This window comes from Callithrix jacchus, chromosome 13 (genome assembly GCF_049354715.1).
Source record: "Callithrix jacchus isolate 240 chromosome 13, calJac240_pri, whole genome shotgun sequence".
NCBI lineage: Eukaryota > Metazoa > Chordata > Mammalia > Primates > Cebidae > Callithrix > Callithrix jacchus.
In genome coordinates, this window is record NC_133514.1 from 10,641,538 (window position 1) to 10,662,326 (window position 20,789).

Below are 20,789 nucleotides of genomic sequence, written 5' to 3' on the forward strand. Positions count from 1 at the left end.
CGTATGAAATCAGGAGAAAAGAGATCTGTAGAGGTGCATGAAAAATAAGAGAGAGAAAAAACGCTGAGATGCTCGCTGGCAAGGTCACTTAACTTTTCTACCCTGCAACGTGCGCTATTCTAAACCTAATGGGGGAAAGTGAGAACATTGCCTTCGTTTGCATAACTACAGAGCACCTCAGGGCTCGTTTTTCTAAATCAGTTTGGCTCTGGGCATTAGGTAAATGGCATAGCCGAGCATCTCAAAAAGACTAAAACAATAACCACTTGCAAGTGGAGACAGAGGAAACCGTGAGAAGGATTCAAATCTCCAGTCAAGTAGGAGCAGCTGGCGACCTGTCTCGGTGACAAAGCATTGCTTACAGAAGGCACTCTGCCCTCAGCCAGTCCCTTTGTGCCATGTCACAACTGAGAAACCAGCCATCTGAGCTCCAGCTACACCCAGACTGTCCTGCTGGTACCTCAGGAGTGGCTCTGAGGCCCTCAAGGTTAAACACGTGGCTGGCGGGAGAGGAAAAGACATCTCAGGACTCCAAAATCACTAAGCCAGAGGGGAAAGTCAAGCTGGGAAGTGCATCAGGCCAAGCTGCCTCTCATTTTATTTCTAAATAAGGTAGCTGCAAAGATAAAGCCTACACACCTCTCACAGTGGGCCCACATGGAACTTCCCTGTTGGGTGGCCAGATCTGTACCCTAAAACAGTTCTGTTGAATTTCACCCTGGCAATGTAAATTGATAGCCTGTCTTCTCAGGAACTGGACAAAGGACAGAACTCAGTCATCCCTCTGCTCACCTGAGACAAATGTGTATCTGATTGCTTCATGTGCCCTGTGTTTACGTTCTTATATAAAAATGCCGATTCGGTGAGCCAGACCAAGGCTAAGTGGCTTTTCTCTGCCCTAAACACACATGTGAATTGTGTGTTTGGTGAAAGGCTGATCAAAGACCCAAAAGGATGCAATCGTTTGTCTCTTATCTACCTACACCTTTGAAAAATGTCTTCCTCTTCCCCCAATATACACTCCTTCCCCTTTAAATATTAAGGCCTTCAAAACCATCTTTGAGGAAAGGCATAGACCTGCTTCCCAGGCGTGCATTCTTAACCTTGGCAAAATAAACTTTCTAAATTGACTGACACCTGTCTCAGATACTTTTGGTTCACAGTGGGTTAGGGAAACTGGGAGTGAGAAGCCAGGTGAGAAACTATCATCACATTTTGTTAACAGAAAAACCAAACTCTGCAAAATACCTTAAGAGGTTTATTCTGAGCCAGTGTAAGTGACCGTGGCCCAGGGAACAGTCTCACGAGGGCCTGAGGAAGCTTGCCCTAGGTGGTCCAGGTAGTTTGCTTTTACACATTTTAGGGGACATGAGTTACAAGCAAAGACACAAAGCAATACACAGAAGGTATACATCAGGTCAGCCTGAACAGGTGGGATATCTTGAAGGGGTTTTGGGGTGGGTGCTTACAGGTCATAGGTAGATTCAAAGATATATTTACTGGTAGTTGGTTGAAAGAAGCTTTGTCTAAAGACTTGAAGTCAGTAGAAAGAAATGCTTAGGACAAGGGGGATTGCGGGGGCCAAGGTTCTTGTTATATAGATGAAGCCTCCTGGCAGACGTCTTTAGAGAAAATAGATGGTAAAATGTCTCTTTTCAGACCTTAAAACTGCCAGACTCACACTGAATCTCTCCTAGATCTTGGAAAGGTCTAGAAAGGAAAGGCTTGATTGTGTTAATAGAAATGCTCTCCAGATGTAAATTTCTCCCACAAGAGATGGCTTTGCAGGGCCATTTCAAAATATGTCAAATAAATGTTTTGGGGAAAATATTTTTATATTCTTCAGGGTTTGCTCTCTGTTATGTGATACAATACCAGAGACAGGTAGGAATTTGGTACCTTATTGCCACAAAGAGTCTGTTTTATCAGTCAAATATCTCAGCATTAATGCCGATCTGCTGTGCCTAGATTCCAAACGTGAGGGAGTATAACAAAGCATGTCTGAACTCCCATCCCATCATGGCTGGAAATTCAGTTTTTAGCTTTCTCTGGGGTCCTCTTGATGAAGAGGGGTTTGTTCAGTCAGTTGGGGGGCTTAGAATTTTATTTTTTGTTTATGTGTCAAAAGGAAACACCAAGCCACTAAAAATAATAGAAACCTTCCGCAAGGTCACTAAGCACTCAGCCGCGCCATGCACCACACTGAAGCTCGTCCTTGAGCAGAAGAACTTAATTGTCAGTCATTTGGGTTCTGGGGTCCAGTTGTCCAGGTTCCTCACCCCCGCTCAGCCGTGGATGAGTTCTGTGAGCCGACACAGCTAATTCCCTGAGTCCTCCTCTATAAGCTGTGGGTGATGGTGGTGATGTCACTTCACAGTTTGTAGTGACAGTTAACCATTGCATGTTAATAGACCCAAAGGCTTTCATAATAAAACATCCAGTACCTAGGAACCAATTTTTCTTGGCTCTTCTGAAACTTTACTAAGAAATATTTCAGGCATTCTAAAACATTTAAAAAATAATGAAACAACATGACACTCCGCAGCCTAAGAAAGAAAGCATGGCCATCACAGTAAAGCCGCCACATACATTTCCCAGTCCCAGCCCCTCCTTCCCACCCAGAGGCAACCATCCCGCTGAATTTGATAGCTGTGACCCCAGGCTTTTCTCTATACTCTTACTCCCTCTGAATGCAACTCTAGACAAGAGAAGGAACTGGAAGTGTCTTCAAGCCAGGACCAATGTGCATGTCTTTCAGAAGGATTCAGATACAGTAGCCTAGCACAAAGTACAGTTTTGCAAGCACACCCTCATTTGTCACCTTGCTGTGTCTTTTCGCCTCCCTGAGCAGGGAACATACTAATCTTTCTGGATGGACCAACTGATGATCTAAGACATTAGTCAGGGACTCTGGAGCCACTCTCTGCTGACCCTGCCTGCTCCCCCTCCCTTCCAGACGGAGATGCGGCTGCAGGACCAGCAGCTGGCCAGACAGCTCATGCGCCTGCGCGGGGACATCAACAAGCTGAAGATCGAGCACACCTGCCGCCTCCACAGGAGGATGCTCAACGATGCCACCTATGAGCTGGAGGAGCGGGATGAGCTGGCCGACCTCTTCTGTGACTCCCCTCTTGCCTCCTCCTTCAGCCTGTCCACGCCACTCAAGCTCATTGGAGTGACCAAGATGAACATCAACTCTCGGAGGTTCTCTCTCTGCTGAGGAGCCCTCAGACTGGGCCAAGGGGCTGGAGCAGAGGGCTTGGGCTGGAGGGATGTTGGAGGGAGCTGAGGCCAAGTTACTCCAGTGGGTCTCCCTGAGGCAGGGGTCCTGAGACTGGCAACTCAAGGGCCCCAGAACCTATTCAGTGGTGCTCTCCCAGGGGCCCTGAGTGGGGATCCCAGTGTCTCTGTGACTGGCTCTTGCTTAATACCCAAAGAGCTCTGCAGAAGGGTCACTCCAACCAGATGTTAAATGAGACCTGGACTCCCACCAGAATCCATCCCTCCATGGTCATGTTCCTGTTTCCTGGAATGACTGGTGCTATGAACTGGGATTCCCAAGGGGAGCCCCCCCACCCACCCAAAGCTGTCATTCTTGCAGAAGGCTCTCCCACAAGGGCCTTGGGGAAATTAGATACATGACTCAGCAACAGGGACAGGGACCTACTAGGAAAGGAAAATCCAAAGACATGACAAATGGGCACTTTTGGGGGACGCAGACTCTATGGCTGGCTGCCAGCATCCCTGGTGAGCCTAAGACCCAGGCTGCTGTCAGTCTCCCACCTTGGCACTGCAAGGCTGTGTAAACTGTAAATTCTGGTGTGTGCTGGGACATGTGATGGGTACACTAGCGTAGCTTGGGTACAACAAGTGCAGATGCCCCCATCATCTGTCCCGGCTACATGCACCTCCAAAGAGCCTTTCCACCACCACCCCTCCCAGGGCGACAGCCTAGGAGACCACTGGTTACTGAACCAGGCAGGTCCTGAATGCATTTTCTATAACTGAATTCTCCTGGAGGGGTGTGGCCGGGGCCTCCTGGTGGATTCTGGTGGTGTCCCCTAGGTCACCCTACTGCCCTCCCCAGAATGACAATTAAGGGAGCCCAGAGGCCCATCCTGAACCTCCTCTGAGATTTCGTGCCTGAGTTAAACACCAAGTTTTAATCGAATAAGTCTGTGAGTGATGTGTTGTTCACTTGTTAATAACTGATTTTTGTCCGAATGGGGAAGCCACTTGTGTAGGTCAAGTACGGTGTGTAGGATCTGATTTTAAGAGTTTCTCCCTCACAACAGGCTTGAGGATCAGCAAATTAAGACCCCAGCAGGTTAGGGAGGTCAGTCTGGGGTCACACCGCATGGCAGGGGTTCCTCCGCCAGCTGGGTAGAATCCAAGATCAGAAGCGTTTTTGACCTTTAATGTCATCTAGTCCAGTCCTCTCGTTAGTAAAGGCACAAAGTGAAACCTGAGGGAGAGGAGGATTTCCCTCGGGTGGCACGGCGAGGCTGCAGAATACTGATGTGTGAGACCACTGTTGATTATGCCCTAGTAGATCACAGGTCAATGAACTTGAACCCCAAAGATGGTCTCGATGCCTTGCCAAACCCACACAGTGCCAACCCCTCTACTCTCCACCTCCCTCAGTCCCCACCCCCATCTTCCCGCGTATTGCAATTCAGAACATTTGAGTCAATGAAGAGCAAGGCATGGACGTGGCCCCACAGGGCATGCATCACTAATCACTGTCCCATGGCCTACACATGGTGTGCGTCTGCTGTGGCTTCTTCCTGTGTGATCTCACTAGGACCCGTGTCCACCCACACATCCTGACCCACATAGTGGAGAGGTTGCTTTTCTTCTGTGGGCTGGGTAGGACAATGCATATGAAGGACCTTTAGTAGACGGAAAAGAGCTTGGTCTTTTGATTTTAATTTCAAAGATCCAGAAGGTCTATGCTTCCTTGAAAGTAGGTAGAACAACGCAGCCAAGATCTACTGTCTGCCTGCTGTGTGCAGTGAAGTCTGCAGCCCTGCGGACCATGCACTGATGTCTTTCTTTGGAGCTCTGCACAAACACTGCCACGTCCCAAATTGGCATTCCTCTCCTGCCAGCCTCCTTCCAGATGAGCCCTTGAGGTCTCAGGCTGACCTACACACACTCACCTACTCACACAACAGAGAACACGCTGTAAACATTCTTGAACCCACGCAGGAAAGCCCATCCCATACTCTGAAAAAATGCCAAACTACATTTTGCTTTCTTTTTAGAAATCAGTCATCACATGAACTGAAACCACTGGGTTCAACTAAAATGGGAAGATTGCGTTGAATGTAGTCAATCCAATTCAGAATTAAGTTGGATGCAACTGAGTGCTTCAGTTGCTTGGGTAACCCAGTGCTTGCTTGCCTTCTTCGTTCTCTGGGAGAAAACTAAGATCAAGACGCATGTTTTGGGATAGGCTGCTCAGTTCCTCCTAAGAGAACTTTCTTATGGGATGAGGTGGTGACCCCAGGTAAGAGGTGGAGAGGGAACAGCAATGTTTTCTAAGCATCGTCCAGCATCGGCTGTCTTCCTTACTTTCCACAGTGAACACGACTAACCACATTAATTCAGCTTTGTGAAGTCCCTGCTCTGTGTGGTTCTCTGTGTCAGCAGCAACACTGGCCTAACCTCCGTCCCACCTTCCTGGCTTACCATGTGTATACAGTGCTGTTTGCAGTGGTATTCACTGTCCTTCCATCTCTCTGCCCTCCCCAAGCATCCCCGGGTGTAAAACAGGAAGTCTCTACCAATGCTGCCACACGTGGTTGTGTCTGATGCCTTCAGGGGCTCAGTAGCCATCAAGAGGCCTGGAGGGCCTGGGCAGGCTTGACGATGCCTGACCGAGTCCAAGACCCACCCCCTGTAGCAATACCAAGTGCTATTACATAATCAATGGACAATTTATACTTTTATTTTTATGATTATTTGTTTCTATATTGCTGTTAGAAAAAGTGAAATAAAAATACTTCAAAAGACGTTATCTGTACAAACAAAGAGAAACGCCTGTCCCCATAGCTTGTCGCTGTTATCCACACACAGGGCCAAGCACTTAACTGAAAGAAAGGATGGATGAACAGATGGACAGGTGGATGAATGGGGGAGGGAGGGAGGGATGGAGGGCAGGAAGATTTTTGCAACCTGATGGTGGCATGGGAGGCAGGAAAAGATTCACCCCAATCACTCTCCTTCCTTTCTTGTGCCTTCCCCTTGAGGAAGCTTCTTGGTGGTGGTGACTTCGGGAGTTCCACGGGTGAGCTCATGTAGAACTTAAAAATGCATTCCTGAGCTTGTCTGAAGCCAGAGCCAAAGTAAACTCACTCTTCTCCAGTGGCCTTTTCCAAAGGTGATCATATTATTCTCTGAGCTCTGATGCCCGAAATCTTTTCAGCCACTTAAAACACCTCTTAAACAACAAAATCAAGCATGCATGAACATCACCTGGGCTGCTGTCACAAATGCATATTCCCAGGAGAAGTACTGGGTTCAAGCACCAGTGATTCTGGCTGTGTTGCTCCAGGCTTTACAAATGCCCCAGGTGATGGACACAGGTGGCCCAGAGACACTTTGAGAAACTTCAGTAAGACAAGCAGGCAAGGGAAGGCACTGTTTATCACTGACCCTGTGTCTGTGTTCTCAGCAAAGGCCTATGTCAGAGGGTCAGAGCAGGAATCACTAATCCCGTTTTGTGGAAGGAACAACTGAACGATTCTGCTGATCCCTTGGGATGACATCCCCTGTCTACACCAAGAGACGGAGTGCCTGTGATGTCTCTTTCCACAAACAGCCCACAGTATAAGCTGCTGGGGGAGTGTGGGGTGTGAGGTGGTGGGAAGCCAGTACTTGGGAATCTGTCATCCGCCTTGGCCGTGTGGTTCAAAGAGCACTCAAAAAGCCAGGGTCTTTCCACCCTGTAAATGGGACCACACCTGCACTTTTCCAGCCCGGAGGGAAGCAGATGTGACCTCCAAACAAATCCAGTCATTGTAAGTGCCGCAGAGAAGATAAAATGCGAGACAGCGCCACATGTGGAAGGGGCCACTTTTCCCAGGTAATCAAAGCTTCCTGGAGAAGAGCTATTCCAGCCACAGGGGCAGTTGTGCAGAGGTCAGGAAAGAGTCCTCCAGGAAGAGAAAGATAGTCCCAGCCCCCACAGTCTGCAGAGGGAAGCCAGTGCAACAGGTGGCTGCCGAAGCTGGCGGGGGATCTCCAGCCCGGTAGGGCAGAGTCACGAGTTGGGGTTTGATTTGGGTGGCGCAGGAAGTTTTCTGGGGTTTTTGAATGATACGTAATCTGATTTAAACTTTCACAAGATCGAAGCAGAAAGTACTTACTGCTGTGTAGAGAGTAAGTCGGGGGGAGGGGGAGAAGTGGGGCCCCGAGGTCAAGTAGGAGCAGCGGCAGTGGACGTGAGCATAATCTAGACCGGGCAGCAGCTGCAGAGGGGGTGAAAAGCAAGCCAGTGGATATTTGCTTGGGGACATACTTTGGGGACTATTTAGATGTGGGGTGTGACAGAAACGGAGGAACTAGGGATGGCCCTCCGGTTAGCAGGTGGATTAAGAAGGGGTGCCATTCACTCAGAATGAATGGGTGTGGAGGGGCAGGAGCGGGGGTGCTGGTTCACGGTATATTTAAATGTCGATTCAATACAGGTGGGGAGTGAGCTGGACACAGGGCCTGGAGGTCAGGGGAAAGGCCAGTGTTAATAGATTTGGGAGTCTAGATTCAGATGTTTGGATAATATTGAAAGTACTACACCTGGTAAACTCAGAAAAAGACCGTAGAAGACAAGAGGGCTGCACGCAGCATCCTCTGGACTCCAGTGTGTGTTTATTCGTTTAATTACTTTCACTGGATATTGACAAATTCTAATTGTATAGATTTACGGTGTACCAAGTGTTTCTATATGTACAATGTGGAATGACTGACTCGAGCTAACGCATCCATCACCTCAAATGCTCATTATTTATTCCTCCTAGCTGGAACCCTGCACATCCCCCCACCCTGCTCCCAGAGCCTCAAGTCCCCCCATTCTGCTCTCTCCTCTGTGAGTTAGCTTGCTTTCAAGTCCACGTGGAAGTGTGCACACGCAGCCTGGGTGTCCTGACATTTAAAGATCTGACAGAGAAAGAGGTGTGCTCAGAGAATACTTAGAAAAAAAGAGTTAGCTGAAGACCAAGCAACTCAGGAGGTCAAGGTGGGTGAATCACCTGAGCCTGGGAGGTCAAGGCTGCAGTGAGCTGAGATCGTTCCACCGCACTCCAGCCTGGGCGACAGAACAAACAGAAAAACCAAAACCCAAAGTCCAGCTAGTAAGGTAGAAGGAAAAGCAGGTGGACAGGGCATCCAAGAGCCTTCAAGAAGACAATGTTTCAAGGAGAGAGTCATCTAGACCAATGCTGCTGAGAAACCAGGGAACAGGCCGGGCGCGGTGGCTCACACCTGTAATCCCAGTACTTGGGGATGCCGAGGCGGGTGGATCACAAGGTCAAGAGATCCAGACCATCCTGGTCAACAAGGTGAAACCCCATCTCTACTAAAAATACAAAAAATTAGCTGGGCATGGTGGCGCGTGCCTGTAATCCCAGCTATTCAGGAGGCTGAGGCGGGAGAATTGCCTGAACCCAGGAGGTGGAGGTTGCATTGAGCCGAGATTGCGCCATTGCACTCCAGCCTGGGTAACAAGAGTGAAACTCCGTCTCAAAAAAATAAAAAAGAAAGAAACCAGGGAACAAGAGGGCAGAGAGGTGGCCGCTGACTTCAGCAAGAGGGAGCTCCCCCAGTGATGGCATCACAGATGGCAGAGATGGCCATCTCAGTGCAGTGGGAAAGCCGGGGGTGATGAGGTGGCGGGAAGTGAGGATGGGGAGGCAGGCGGGAAGGGTCACCATGCTGCATCGATGTGCCGTAAAGGGAGTAGAGAACTAGGAGCTGGACAAGGACAGACACGGACCAGAGAGCGGTTTGCGGTTTTCTTGTAACAATGTGTTACATAACGAAGGTGCTGGCATCTGAGAGAGGCCAGTGCCTACAGAAAGGGAGACGCTGACCATGTGCTCAGGGAAGAGGGAGCCACAGCAGTGCAGCTCTGGAGAAGGGGAGACCTCCTAGCAGAACTCGAGTAGAGACCAGGCTGGGACAGCAGGTCCGAGTGCTTCCTCCTTGAGGCGTGAAGGCAGGGTGCAGCTGAGTGGGGGTGCCCGTTAGTGACACTGTCAGAGGTGTTGGAACCAGGGAGACTCCTGCTCAAACAGGGGCTGGGGAACTGAGGCTGAGACCTGCTGGGCTGCGTCCCCAGGAATTAGGCATTTTTAGTCACAGGATGACATTGGAGGCCAGCACAAGATACGGGTCACAAAGCCCCCACTGGTAAAATAGGATGTGGTGAAGAAGCCACCTGAACCCACCAAAACCAAGATAAAAGTGAAAGTGGCCTCTGTTTGTCCTCACTGCTCATTATATGCTAATTATAATGCATCCGCTGCTAGAAGACACTCCCACCAGCCCCGTGATAGTTTACAAATGCCACGGCAACAGCCAGAAGTTACCCTACGTGGTCCAAAAAGGGCAGGAACCCTCCATTCCATTCCAGGATTTTCCCACCCCTTTTCCCAGAAAACCCATGAATAATCCACCCCTTGTTTAGCATATGATCAAGAAATAACCATGAATATGCCCAGCCGGGCACCGCATGCCCGCGGAGCAGCCATTCTTCTTTTTCACTTCCTTAATAAATGTCTTTTCAGTTTACTCTGGGGACTCACCCCAAATTCTTTCTTGTGCGAAATCCAAGAACCCTGCCCTGGGTTCTGGACTGGGACCCCTTTTCAGTAACAGCATCGGCGGCACAGAGGAAGGGAGCCCACGGGGTCCCTCCTGTTTGTCTGTGAAACAGGGGAGTCGATGTAGGCGGTTGCCAGAGAAAGACATTTTTGAAATGACTCCCTGAGCACAGGTGAATTAGTTAGGAAAAGGACGGACCATTTGGTCTGGCGGCTTGGCTGCCCGTTTGAGGCTGTGGTCGTAAGTGTGGGGTGTGTCCGGCAAGCCTGGTGGAGTGTTTTTTGTGTGTTTTTTTTAAGCAGTATTGAGTCGTCCCAGTGTGGACATAGACCAGGCAGACACTGGGAGTTGGGATTTACCAAGCAGCCAACAGAGGGTGGGAACAGAAAGAGTGAAAGGTTTTTTTTTTTTTACAGAGGCACAATCTCAGCCTCGGACTGAGGAGGCAAGAGCCAACGGAGCTGGAGGTAGGTCGGTGGCCAGCAGTCTCCACACACCTGGGGGTTGCTCGGTGAGTCCGGGAGAGATGAGACGGAACAGGTGCTGACCAAGTAAGCGGAGAGCGGGAGTGACAACTCAGATGTGGTGTGGCTTCCTCACTCAGAGCCCCGGCCTGCTACCTCAGTAGCCACTGGCGCCCCGCCGAGGGTGGCAGGGTGGCAGGGTGGCCTGCCCCATGTGCTGACATCAGTCAAACTGTGGTTTCCTTAGGGTCTGGGAGATCTCATCTCCTGTGTTTGGAAAGGGGGTAAACTCTGTTTACACACATCCCTCTGGCTTCTAAGACCAGAAGCACCTCCCGCAGGCTTCTTCTCCATGTCAAAGCCTAAAGTCTGTGGCCTGCACAACTTGGGGAAGGAGCCGGGCAGGCAGAGGAGGAGGAAGATGGCAGTGGGCAGAACAGACAGGCCTGTTATCACTGGGCCTTATCTGATGGGAACTGCTCAGCAGATGGAAGGCTGGAGGCAGGGTCGTTTCTAAGTACTCTGTTCACAGGCTCAAAGCAAACAGCAATGGAGGCAGCCAGGCAGTCTCCAGAGGAAATGGATTCAGGGAGAGAAACCTCATGCGTTGGAACATTGATCATTTCTTTGAGGATAAATGCTCAAGGTGATGGATGCTAATTACCCTGATTTGATCACTAGACGTGGAATGCACAAAGTCACTATGTGCCCCATAAATATGTACAATTACTACACATCGATTTAAAAATTAAAATGGAACAAAAAGCAGTTTCAGCTGGGCATGGTGGCTCATGCCCGTGATCCCAGCAGTTTGGGAGGCCGTTATGGGAGAATTACTTTAGCCCAGGAGTTCAAGACCAGCGTGGGTAACAGAGAGACCTCATTTTTTTTTTTTTTTTTTTTGAGACAGAGTATTGCTCCGTTTCCCAGGCTTGAGTGCAGTGGCAGGATCTCAGCTCACTGCAACCTCTGCCTCCTGGGTTCAAGTGATCCTCCCTCCTCAACCTCCCAAGTAGCTGGGACTACAGGTGTGCACCACCGCACCTGGCTAATTTTTCTAATTTTGAGGGGATGGAGTTTCACCACACTGGCCAGGTTGGTCTTGAACTCTTAACCTCAAGTGATCTGCCTACCTTGGCCTCCCAAAGTGCTGGAATTACAGGAATGAGCCACCAGGCCCCGCCCTTGTCTATTTTTTTTTTTTTTTAATAATAAATGAAGGTGTTTGCAGGCTGCCATTATGTACCACTCACTGAAAGGAGGGAAATTGGCCCTGAACATTCCCATCTGTAGGATGGGTGCCAGGAGAGAATCGGGCAAGGCTGGGTGCAGCTTGGCAGGACAGCAGAGTATTTCCTGAGCCATTTGTTAAATAGAGAACCCTGCACTGCTCATTCTCTTACCCACTTCTCCATGCCAAGACTACTGAAGCTAAGAAAGGCGCATTTGCCAGAGAACAGCCAGAGTCCCAAGGGAAACCTGACTTAGAGATGTCAAGCCACACTTGTCTCTCCCAGAGGCTCACCACCCAGGTGGCCCAGCGTAGGCCTAGAGAGGGCTCTCAGGGACTCACTTCCTCGACCCCACCCGCTGCGCTGTGGGCCTCACCCAGGAGGGATGCCTAGGCCTGGAGCAGGAAGAATGCATCTCCACCCTGTTGCCTCTGTACCAGTCTGGGTTTGGCCAAGAAAGTGGAAGCCCCTCAGTCTTCCACGAAGGGAAGGGCCCAATTCAGGAGCTAGAGGTTCACAGAACACTTAGGAGGGTGGGAACAGGCAGGGTCTGGGAAGAGGCTGTGGGAAGAGGCGAGTCAGAGCTCAGCCCCACAGCAGCAAGGCTTTCAGCCAGCACAGCAGGGGGCCTTTGGTGCATCCCTGTAGCTGGAATGGCTTTGGAAACTCAGTGGGCGATTCTCAGGTCTGTTCACACCTCTGCCTGGTGCCACCACCGGGAATAAAGCTTTGCTCGCTATTGTGCACTGAATTATGACCCTCCCACCACCCACAAATTCACATGTTGAAATGGTAACCTCCAGCATCTCAGAATGGGACTGTATAAGAGGCAACTAGAGTAAAATGAGGTCATATGGGTGGGTCATAATCCACACTGACTGGCCTCAGCATAAGAAAAGATTAAGACCCAGACACACAGAGGGATAAGACGGCCCCTCCAAGCCGAGGAGAGGCGCCTGAGAAGAAATCAACCCTGCCGATCTTTGTTGTTGTTTTTTTTTTTTAGATGGAGTTTTGCTCTTGTTGCCCAGGCTGGAGTGCAGTGACATGATCTTGGATCACTGCAACCTCCACCTCCTGGGTTCAAGCGATTCTCCTGCCTCAGCCTCCCCAGTAGCCGGGATTATAGGCATGCACCACCACTCCTGGCTAATTTTTTATTTTTAGTAGAGATGGGGTTTTCTCCATGCTGTTCAGGCTGGTCCAGAACTCCTGTCCTCAGGTGATCCGCCCCCCTCAGCCTCCAAAAGTGCCGGGATTGCAGCCATGAGCCACTGCGCCCGGCCGAGAACTTCTAATGTTTTAAACATCTTTTCTGCTTTCAATGTGCTCTAAATATGTGTAATATATTGGTACGGACATGTCCTGTAATGTATAAATCTGCTCGGGGATGCAGAGACCTTTTCACAGATGGAGGAAAGTTGGACGAGGGAGAGGCCCCGCCTTTGCCTGCAGCATATTGGATGACCCTGCATCCAAGCCTCAGGCTGTGCCAAACGGGATGAGGGATGATGCCTCCTCCTGTGAGGTGGCATGGGCACACCCTCTGCCCAATGTCCTGCTGCCCCTGTGTGGCCCCAGAGGGTGTCTGCACACACCTTACTCGCTAGGTAAAAGGAACCGCATTCCTGCCAGTCCGCTCTGGGCGCTCGACAGACCTGTCACATGGCGAACCCTCAAACTGGGGTTCAGCCTGGGAGGCCACAAGGGTTCTGGGCTATGCACAGTAAGAAATTCAAGAATGAGCCGACAGAGTAAAGGGAAAGCAAGTCTGTTAGCAAAGCTAAGGATTAAACGAGTGGTTAGTTCACAGGCAGAGCAGCCAGGGACGGGACGGCCAGTTCGGTATTTTTATGGTTATTTCTTGATCATATGCTAAAGGAGTGGATTACTCATGTATTTTCTAGGAAAGGGGCAGGGAATTTCGGGAACAGAAGGTTCCTCCCCCTTTCAGGCCTCTTGGAGTAGCTTCCAGGCATTGCCACAGCATTTATAAATTGCCACGGTGCTGGTGGGAATGTCCTTTAGCAGCTGATGCCTTGTAATTAGCGTATAATGAGCAGTGAGGATGACCAGAGGCTGCTTTCCTTCCCATCTTGGTTTTGCTGGATTTTGATCAGCTTCTTTACCACATCTCGTTTTATCAGCAGAGTCTCTGTCATCTGTACCCCCGCAAAACCAGTCCCACCAAACTCCTATCTCAAACCCTCAGTGAAGCCCATGTCAGAAGCAGCAGGGGCAGAAAACAGAAGGTGAGGAGAGAGAGAGGGAGGAAGAAGAGAGGGAGGAGGAAGAGAGGGAGGAGGAAGAGAGGGAGGAGGAAGAAGAGAGGGAGGAAGAAAGTGAAATGGGGAAGAGGCCAAGAAAGAGAAGGTACAGGAAACAGTGAAAAGTGGGAGGTGATTTTTGAGCGCATGAATCAGTCTTCCTTTCCTGCACTGCCCCCCACCCCACTTGACCAGAATGTTCTAACAGGGCCTAGAAATCACAGCTTCTGAGTCTGAGGCTCAGGGGCAGGAGCAGATGTAAGACCCAGTGGCCCTACAGGAGCCCCCAAGCCCTGACACCCTACTCCGCCAGCCAGGGCAACTTGCCATCAGCCATTGTCCATGTGAGCCCACACCTAGCTTTGGCCCGGCAGGCGACTTCAGGCCCCTCTCATCTCTGGGCAGGGCCCTGGCAAGTCACCTCCACACAGCACAGGCCTTCAGGGGGCTCAAAGCAGGAAGGCAGGAGGCCCCACTGCCCACTTTCTGCAGGGGACAAAAGGATAGCAGGGTCACCTCCTGGATCCCGGCTCCCATCCAGCTACCCTGCTCTCCAAAGCTGCCTACACTCTCAGTTTCTCAGAAAAGACACAGCTGATGGAACCATCATGAAAATGTTGTAGGGCACCCTGAGAGGCAGAACTTGATTTCTTTTAAGAGAATTTTCTGTTCAAAAGACTCCAGCCACTTTTATTTCTAGCCAACAAGACAGTGAGTCTCCCTGAGACCAACACCCGCATGGCCCCTTTCAGTGAGTGAGAGGAAAGGCAAGTAGAGACCATTTTGACCCTCACCCCCGACTGCGATTGCCAGGGAGGGTGGACAACAGATTCTGTTGGCGCCAAGAAGCCTTCCAGAAGAAAGGGCTCCTGGCTCCTTCCCAGATGAAGGCTGCTGAATCATCTCTAACTGCCAGAACGCTGTGACCCCTGATGGACCAGACTGCTGGACATGGGTGAGCTCCGTCACAGGGGCCATGACACTGGGGGCCCAGGCCATGGAGGGGTAACCGCCTCCATGTCAACAGGCAGAGCGGAGTTGTGAGGGGCAGCCCCAGGGACAAGCGAGTCTTGGTGAAAAAGGGAGAGGAGAAAGGCTTGTGATGAAATGGGGCTCAGAATTATACTGCATAAAATACTGAGAGGCATGACCTTGTATCACCCTGAGCTGGCGGGACACATGACTTACAGTAGTACCTGCTGTCGGAGCGGAAGGGTTGCAGCAACTGGGGGGTCTGTTCCCATGACAAGAAGCAGGTCCAGGCGCTGCAGTGGTTGGAACTCTTCATCCACTCTTCCGTGCAGCGCCGCCTCCACCTTCCCCTTTCCAGAGCCACAGCGGAGGAGGACTGAGAACACAAAACTGTCCTGGTCTTGCCCCTCTGCCTCGGAAACAAACGGTCTTTTCACTTAGGTCCAGCGTGTTAAGGAAATCCTAATGCGCCCCCTGCTGGGGAATCGGAGATCTCTCTAGAGGTGCATTCTGAGAACAGGTTTGAAGAACGCCCCTATAGTTGCTTGAAACAGCAATTGCTATTTCATCAATCATGTTTCATCTCACTCTGGAACCCAATTCGTTTTGCCATGTTTGCGGAAGTGTTAAAAGTGCAGATGCTGCTTTCCACTCCTCAAATCCAAATCCTATGAAATCCTATGGTTGGAATATGCTGTCGCAATTCATTTAAATTCTGCACATGCTTTTTAGCATCTGGTGCGTGCCAAGCCCGGTGCCTGCTCTGAGACACATGATGACTCGATGCTGAAAATGCGGAGAACGCTCTGGTTTTGCTCTCGACATAGCAACTGGAATCATGTTTCATCTCACTCTGGAACCCAATTCTTTTTTTTTTTTTTTTTTTTTTTTTGAGACGGAGTTTCGCTCTTGTTACCCAGGCTGGAGTGCAATGGTGTGATCTCGGCTCACTGCAACCTCCGCCTCCTGGGTTCAGGCAATTCTCCTGCCTCAGCCTCCCGAGTAGCTGGGATTACAGGCACGCGCCACCGTGCCCAGCTAATTTTTTGTATTTTTAGTTGAGACGGGGGTTCACCATGTTGACCAGGATGGTCTCGATATCTTGACCTCGTGATCCACCCGTCTCGGCCTCCCAAAGTGCTGTGATTACGGGCCTGAGCCACCGTGCCCGGCCCTGGAACCCAATTCTTTATAAAGAAAGTAAATGGCCATTTTTAGCTTATTCAATGTCTTAATCTGTTACTTACTTTAGGGCTTTTCTTCCAATTTTGAAAAGCTACAGTTCCTAAATAACTTAGCCATTTTCCCCATTACAACAGAAAAGTAAGAAATCCTTACATCTTACATGTTTCTATCACTTGTTCTCATATATTCAACCACACCCCTCTGCCCCCTGGACCTCAGATTTCTACCTCCTGGCTTCACACACTATCAAAGCTCCGGGTTTGGTCTTTATCAGCTTGTAGCTAAAAGCTTGGCCGTCTCTTCAAGGTGGACAATGCCCGCATGGCCCCTTTCAGTGCCTGTCTGGGACCATTACCACACATTCCAAGTTGCCTCTTCAAGTCTTTCTGGTGCCCATCTATTGTTGCCTTTCTTCCCATGAATCGGAAGCAAAAAGATTACATTCACAAAAGGCCTTCGGTTCCTTATGAATTTTCTTGTAACATGTTTTCCCCAGTTAGCTGTGTCTCGGTTCATCTTTTTATGGTCTTGCTTACTTCTTACTTCCAGTTCAGGGAAGATGCCTTTCGGATGTGCTCCCGTCTCCAGACAGCTACTTTCCTTGCAGACCAGCATTTCTGTACCTTAATTATCCCTGGCAACATGCCAAGCCATAAATTACTTCCACAATCAAGATCTCTGTGTCATATTCCTAACAGGGTTTGTATTCCTTTGATTTAAAATACTTTTTAACAAGGATGTCTTAGCTTAATATTAACTCAGATTCAGGAAATAATGCAACTTATGTTCGTATTTCTGATGTCAGTATTTTTTTTCAAACACTGAATGGACAAATGATAGAAACCAAAGAATATACCACAAAAGCCATCTAAGCAACGCCCAGAACCTCAGGAGTTGAAGGTGTGATCCTCTTTCTGGACCAGTCCGAATACCAATTGGAAATTTGTTACCAAACTTTAAATTGCTAAGTGTAAATGTAACATATGGGGAGGTTTTAATTTTGTTTTGTTTTGAGACAGAATTTTGCTCTTGTTGCCCAGGCTGGAGTGCAATGGCATAATCTTGGCTCACCGCAACCTCCACCTCCCAGGTTCAAGCAATTCTCCTGCTTCAGCCTCCTGAGTAGCTAGGATTACAGGCATGTGCCACCATGCCTTGCTCATTTTGTGTTTTTAGTAGAGACAGGGTTTCTCCATGTTGGTCAGGCTGGTCTTGAGCTCCTGACCTCAGTGATCTGCCACCCTTGGCCTCCCAAGGGCTGGGATTGCAGACGTGAGCCACTGCACCCAGCCTCATATGAGGAGTTTTAAACACCTATCTATGTTCGAGTCCCACTCCAAAGCAATTCAATGAGAATCTCTGGTCAGGGGGTTTCAGGCATCCATTGACCAATCTCCTCTCTCCCTCCCTCCTTCCCTCTCTCCCTGTCTATCTACCTATCTCTATTTTAATTTTGTCTCCGCCCATTTGAGCAGGTGGTCCTTTTTCATGTATACCCTGACTCCAAAATTAGACTGCAAGTTTCCCCTTTAGAGTCTCAATACCCATCCCAGCATCCAGAATAGGCAGACCCCTCAATAAATGTGAGGAGAATTAGTAGTCTCAGAATTATTTCACAAGTCTTATCCACCTTAAGGGTATACAGACAGCGGCCTTTCGGTCTTTGGGGTTGAATAGCACTGTTGCATGGCTACAACTGAGCTCGGCTGGAGGTGGACATTCTAAAGCTGGATGGGATGCCCCGTGACCTGCACCACTGGCCCCCTCTGCTGGAGGTGGACATTCTAAAGCTGGATGGGATGCCCCCTGACCTGCACCACTTGCCCCCTCTGCTGGAGGTGGACATTCGAAAGCTGGATGGGATGCCCCCTGACCTGCATCACTGGCCCCCTCTGCTGGAGGTGGACATTCTAAAGCTGGATGGGATGCCCCGTGACCTGCACCACTGGCCCCCTCTGCTGGAGGTGGACATTCTAAAGCTGGATGAGAAGCCCCGTGACCTGCACCACTGGCCCCCTCTGCTGGAGGTGGACATTCGAAAGCTGGATGGGATGCCCCCTGACCTGCATCACTGCCCCCCTCTGCTGGAGGTGGACATTCTAAAGCTGGATGGGATGCCCCGTGACCTGCATCACTGGCCCCCTCTGCTGGAGGGGGACATTCTAAAGCTGGATGGGATGCCCCGTGACCTGCATCACTGGCCCCCTCTGCTGGAGGTGGACATTCTAAAGCTGGATGGTGACATCCCACGACCTGCACCACTGGCCCCCTCTGCTGGAGGTGGACATTTGAAAGCTGGATGGTGACGTCCCACGACCTGCACCACTGGCCCCCTCTGCTGGAGGGGGACATTGGAAAGCTGGATGGTGACATCCCACGACCTGCACCACTGGCCCCCCCCTGCTGGAGGTGGACATTCGAATGCTGGATGGTGACGTCCCACGACCTGCACCACTGGCCCCCTCTGCTGGCACTCTTCCCAATTGTCCATAGAAAAAGCAGCTCACACGCAAAGCAAGACGTGGCCCTTCCAGGTGTGGCCAGCCTCAAAGTATCCTCGGCAGGAAGACATCACATCTAGGTCTCAGGGGAAAAAAATCAGGCTTTGAAACATGAGATGCCAGATGAAAAGAAAAGCTATGGCTGTACGAGCTCCTGAGACGGGGCAGAGGCTTAAGAAGTGAGCAGAGTGAGCCCTGTGAAAGTCTTCCTTTCTCTACACCTCTCTATTTGAAAAATCCCCAAATAATTGAAAACAAAACAGTACATCACCACATAGCAATGGTTCAACAGAGAGATCAAGTTTTAAAAAGTTAGAAAATATTTTATACCAATTGGGAAATGGCTACATGATATGTTAAAATTTATACTGGGGCCGGGCGCGGTGGCTCAAGCCTGTAATCCCAGCACTTTGGGAGGCCGAGGCGGGTGGATCACGAGGTCAGGAGATCGAGACCATCCTGGTTAACATGGTGAATCCCTGTCTCTACTAAAAATATAAAAAATTAGCTGGGCATGGTGGCGCATGCCTGTAATCCCAGCTTCTCGGGAGGCTGAGGCAGGAGAATTGCTTGAACCCAGGAGGCAGAGGTTGTGGTGAGCCGAGATCATGCCATTGCACTCCAGCCTGAGTAACAAGAGTGAAACTCTATTTCGAAAACATAAAATAAAATTTATACTTCAGGTAATGCAATGATTAAAGGAAAATTTGCTTTAAATATTTATATTAAAAAGAAAGGCCTAAAATAGACATTTTACCTTAAGAATTTATGTTAAGAACTTAGAAAAAAGAGCAAATTAAACCTGAAGCAAGCAGAACTAAGAAAACTATTTGTTTTTGAGATAGACTCTCACTCTGTTGCTCAGGGCCCAAGCAATCCTCCTGCCTCAACCTTTCAAGTAGCTGGGATTACAGCCACAGGCCATTTCATCAGGCTAATTTAAAAAAATTTTTTGTAGTAATGGGAGTCTTACACTGTTGCCCAGCTGGTCCTGGCTTCAAGTCCACCTCCTACCTCAGCCTCTCAAAGTGTTGGCATTACAGGCATGAGCCACTGTGCCTAGCCAAAAATCATTATTAATATAAAAATCAATGAAATAAAACAGTTAATTGAAAAGGAAACAGTTCATTTAAAAAATTAGTAAAACTGATAAGCCTCTAGCTAGAGTGATCAAGAAAAGAAACAGAGGAAGAGTAGGCACACATTTCCAACAGCGGGAGTGCACAGTGATATCACACAGATTCCTACAGAAGGCGTGATAAGCCTTGTGAAAAACTCGATACCTACATTTAAACAACTTGGATAAAATGGAAAAACTCCTTGAAAGACACGTATCTCTGTCCAATTGTGCTGCTATAACAAAATATCTGAGACTAGGTAATTTTTAAAAGACAGAAATTCATTTCTCATGGTTCTGAAGGCTGCAAAGTCCAACATCAGTGCACCAGCAACGGGCAAGAGCTCTTTCCACTTCCAAGACGGAGCCTCAGCCACTGTGTCCTCACACAGTAGAAGGCAGAAGGACAAAAGGAGCCAAATGCTGCCTGAGGCTACTTTTTAGAAGGGCCTTTATCCTATTCACAACGGAGAGGCCCTCATGGCCTAATCACCTCTTCAAGGCCTCACCTCTTTATACTATCATGTTAGCAACACCTGAATTCTGGAGGGAACACATCACGTGCCAACCATAACAAATGCAAATCCTCAAACTTCAGTCAAGTAAAAACAGAAAATCCAAATATTCCTATAGCTACTATATAAATTAAGTTTCTAATTAAAAGCCTCTCCGCAAAGAAAACTGCAGGTCTAACTGGTCTCACTGGTGAATTCGAAGAATACCAATTCTTTTCCTTTTTTTTTTTTTTTTGAGATGGAGTTTCGCTCTTGTTACACAGGCTGGAGTGCAATGGCGCGATCTTGGCTCACCGCAACCTCCGCCTCCTGGGTTCAGGCAATTCTCCTGCCTCAGCCTCCAAAGTAGCTGGGACTACAGGCACGCACCACCATGCCCAGCTAATTTTTGTATTTTTAGTAGAGACGGGGTTTCACCTTGTTGACCAGGATGGTCTTGATCTCTTGACCTTGTGATCCACCCGCCTTGGCCTCCCAAAGTGCTGGGATTATAGGCGTGAGCCACCATGCCCGGCCTAATTCTTTTCAAAGTCTTAGAAAATAGAGGAAGAAGGAACCATTTCCAACTTATTATGAGTCCTTCATTACCCCAATACCAAAACCAATCAGAAAAGTACAGATTAATATCTCTCACAAATAAAAATAATAGTAAGTTGACGGTAGCAATATATACGAAGTGGGATTTATCTCAGGTATCAAAGGTTGTCTAAT

At 49.2% G+C, this 20,789-nt stretch overlaps 2 protein-coding genes across 9 annotated transcripts in view; one reads left to right on the forward strand and one right to left on the reverse strand.

The window, feature by feature from the left end:
• The window catches only part of FAM167A (family with sequence similarity 167 member A), a 41,340-nt gene extending 35,325 nt beyond the window's left edge, over window positions 1–6,015 (forward strand). For both annotated transcript variants that reach the window (XM_035269860.3, XM_002756788.8), the window contains one exon: window positions 2,957–6,015. In XM_035269860.3, coding sequence (XP_035125751.2) covers window positions 2,957–3,220 — 264 coding nt within the window. In that variant the 3' untranslated portion in view covers window positions 3,221–6,015. The remainder of the gene's footprint in view (window positions 1–2,956) is intronic.
• LOC118146726 (uncharacterized) overlaps window positions 1–15,186 on the reverse strand; it is a 52,693-nt gene extending 37,507 nt beyond the window's left edge. For 6 of the 7 annotated variants that reach the window (XM_078347089.1, XM_078347088.1, XM_078347087.1 and 3 more), the window contains exon 1: window positions 14,985–15,186. The gene's annotated coding sequence lies outside the window, so the exon portion shown is untranslated. Of the gene's footprint in view, window positions 1–14,976 lie in introns of all 7 variants that reach the window. The other variant, XM_078347084.1, reaches the window with a different exon arrangement.
• Window positions 15,187–20,789: the final 5,603 nt, after the last annotated feature.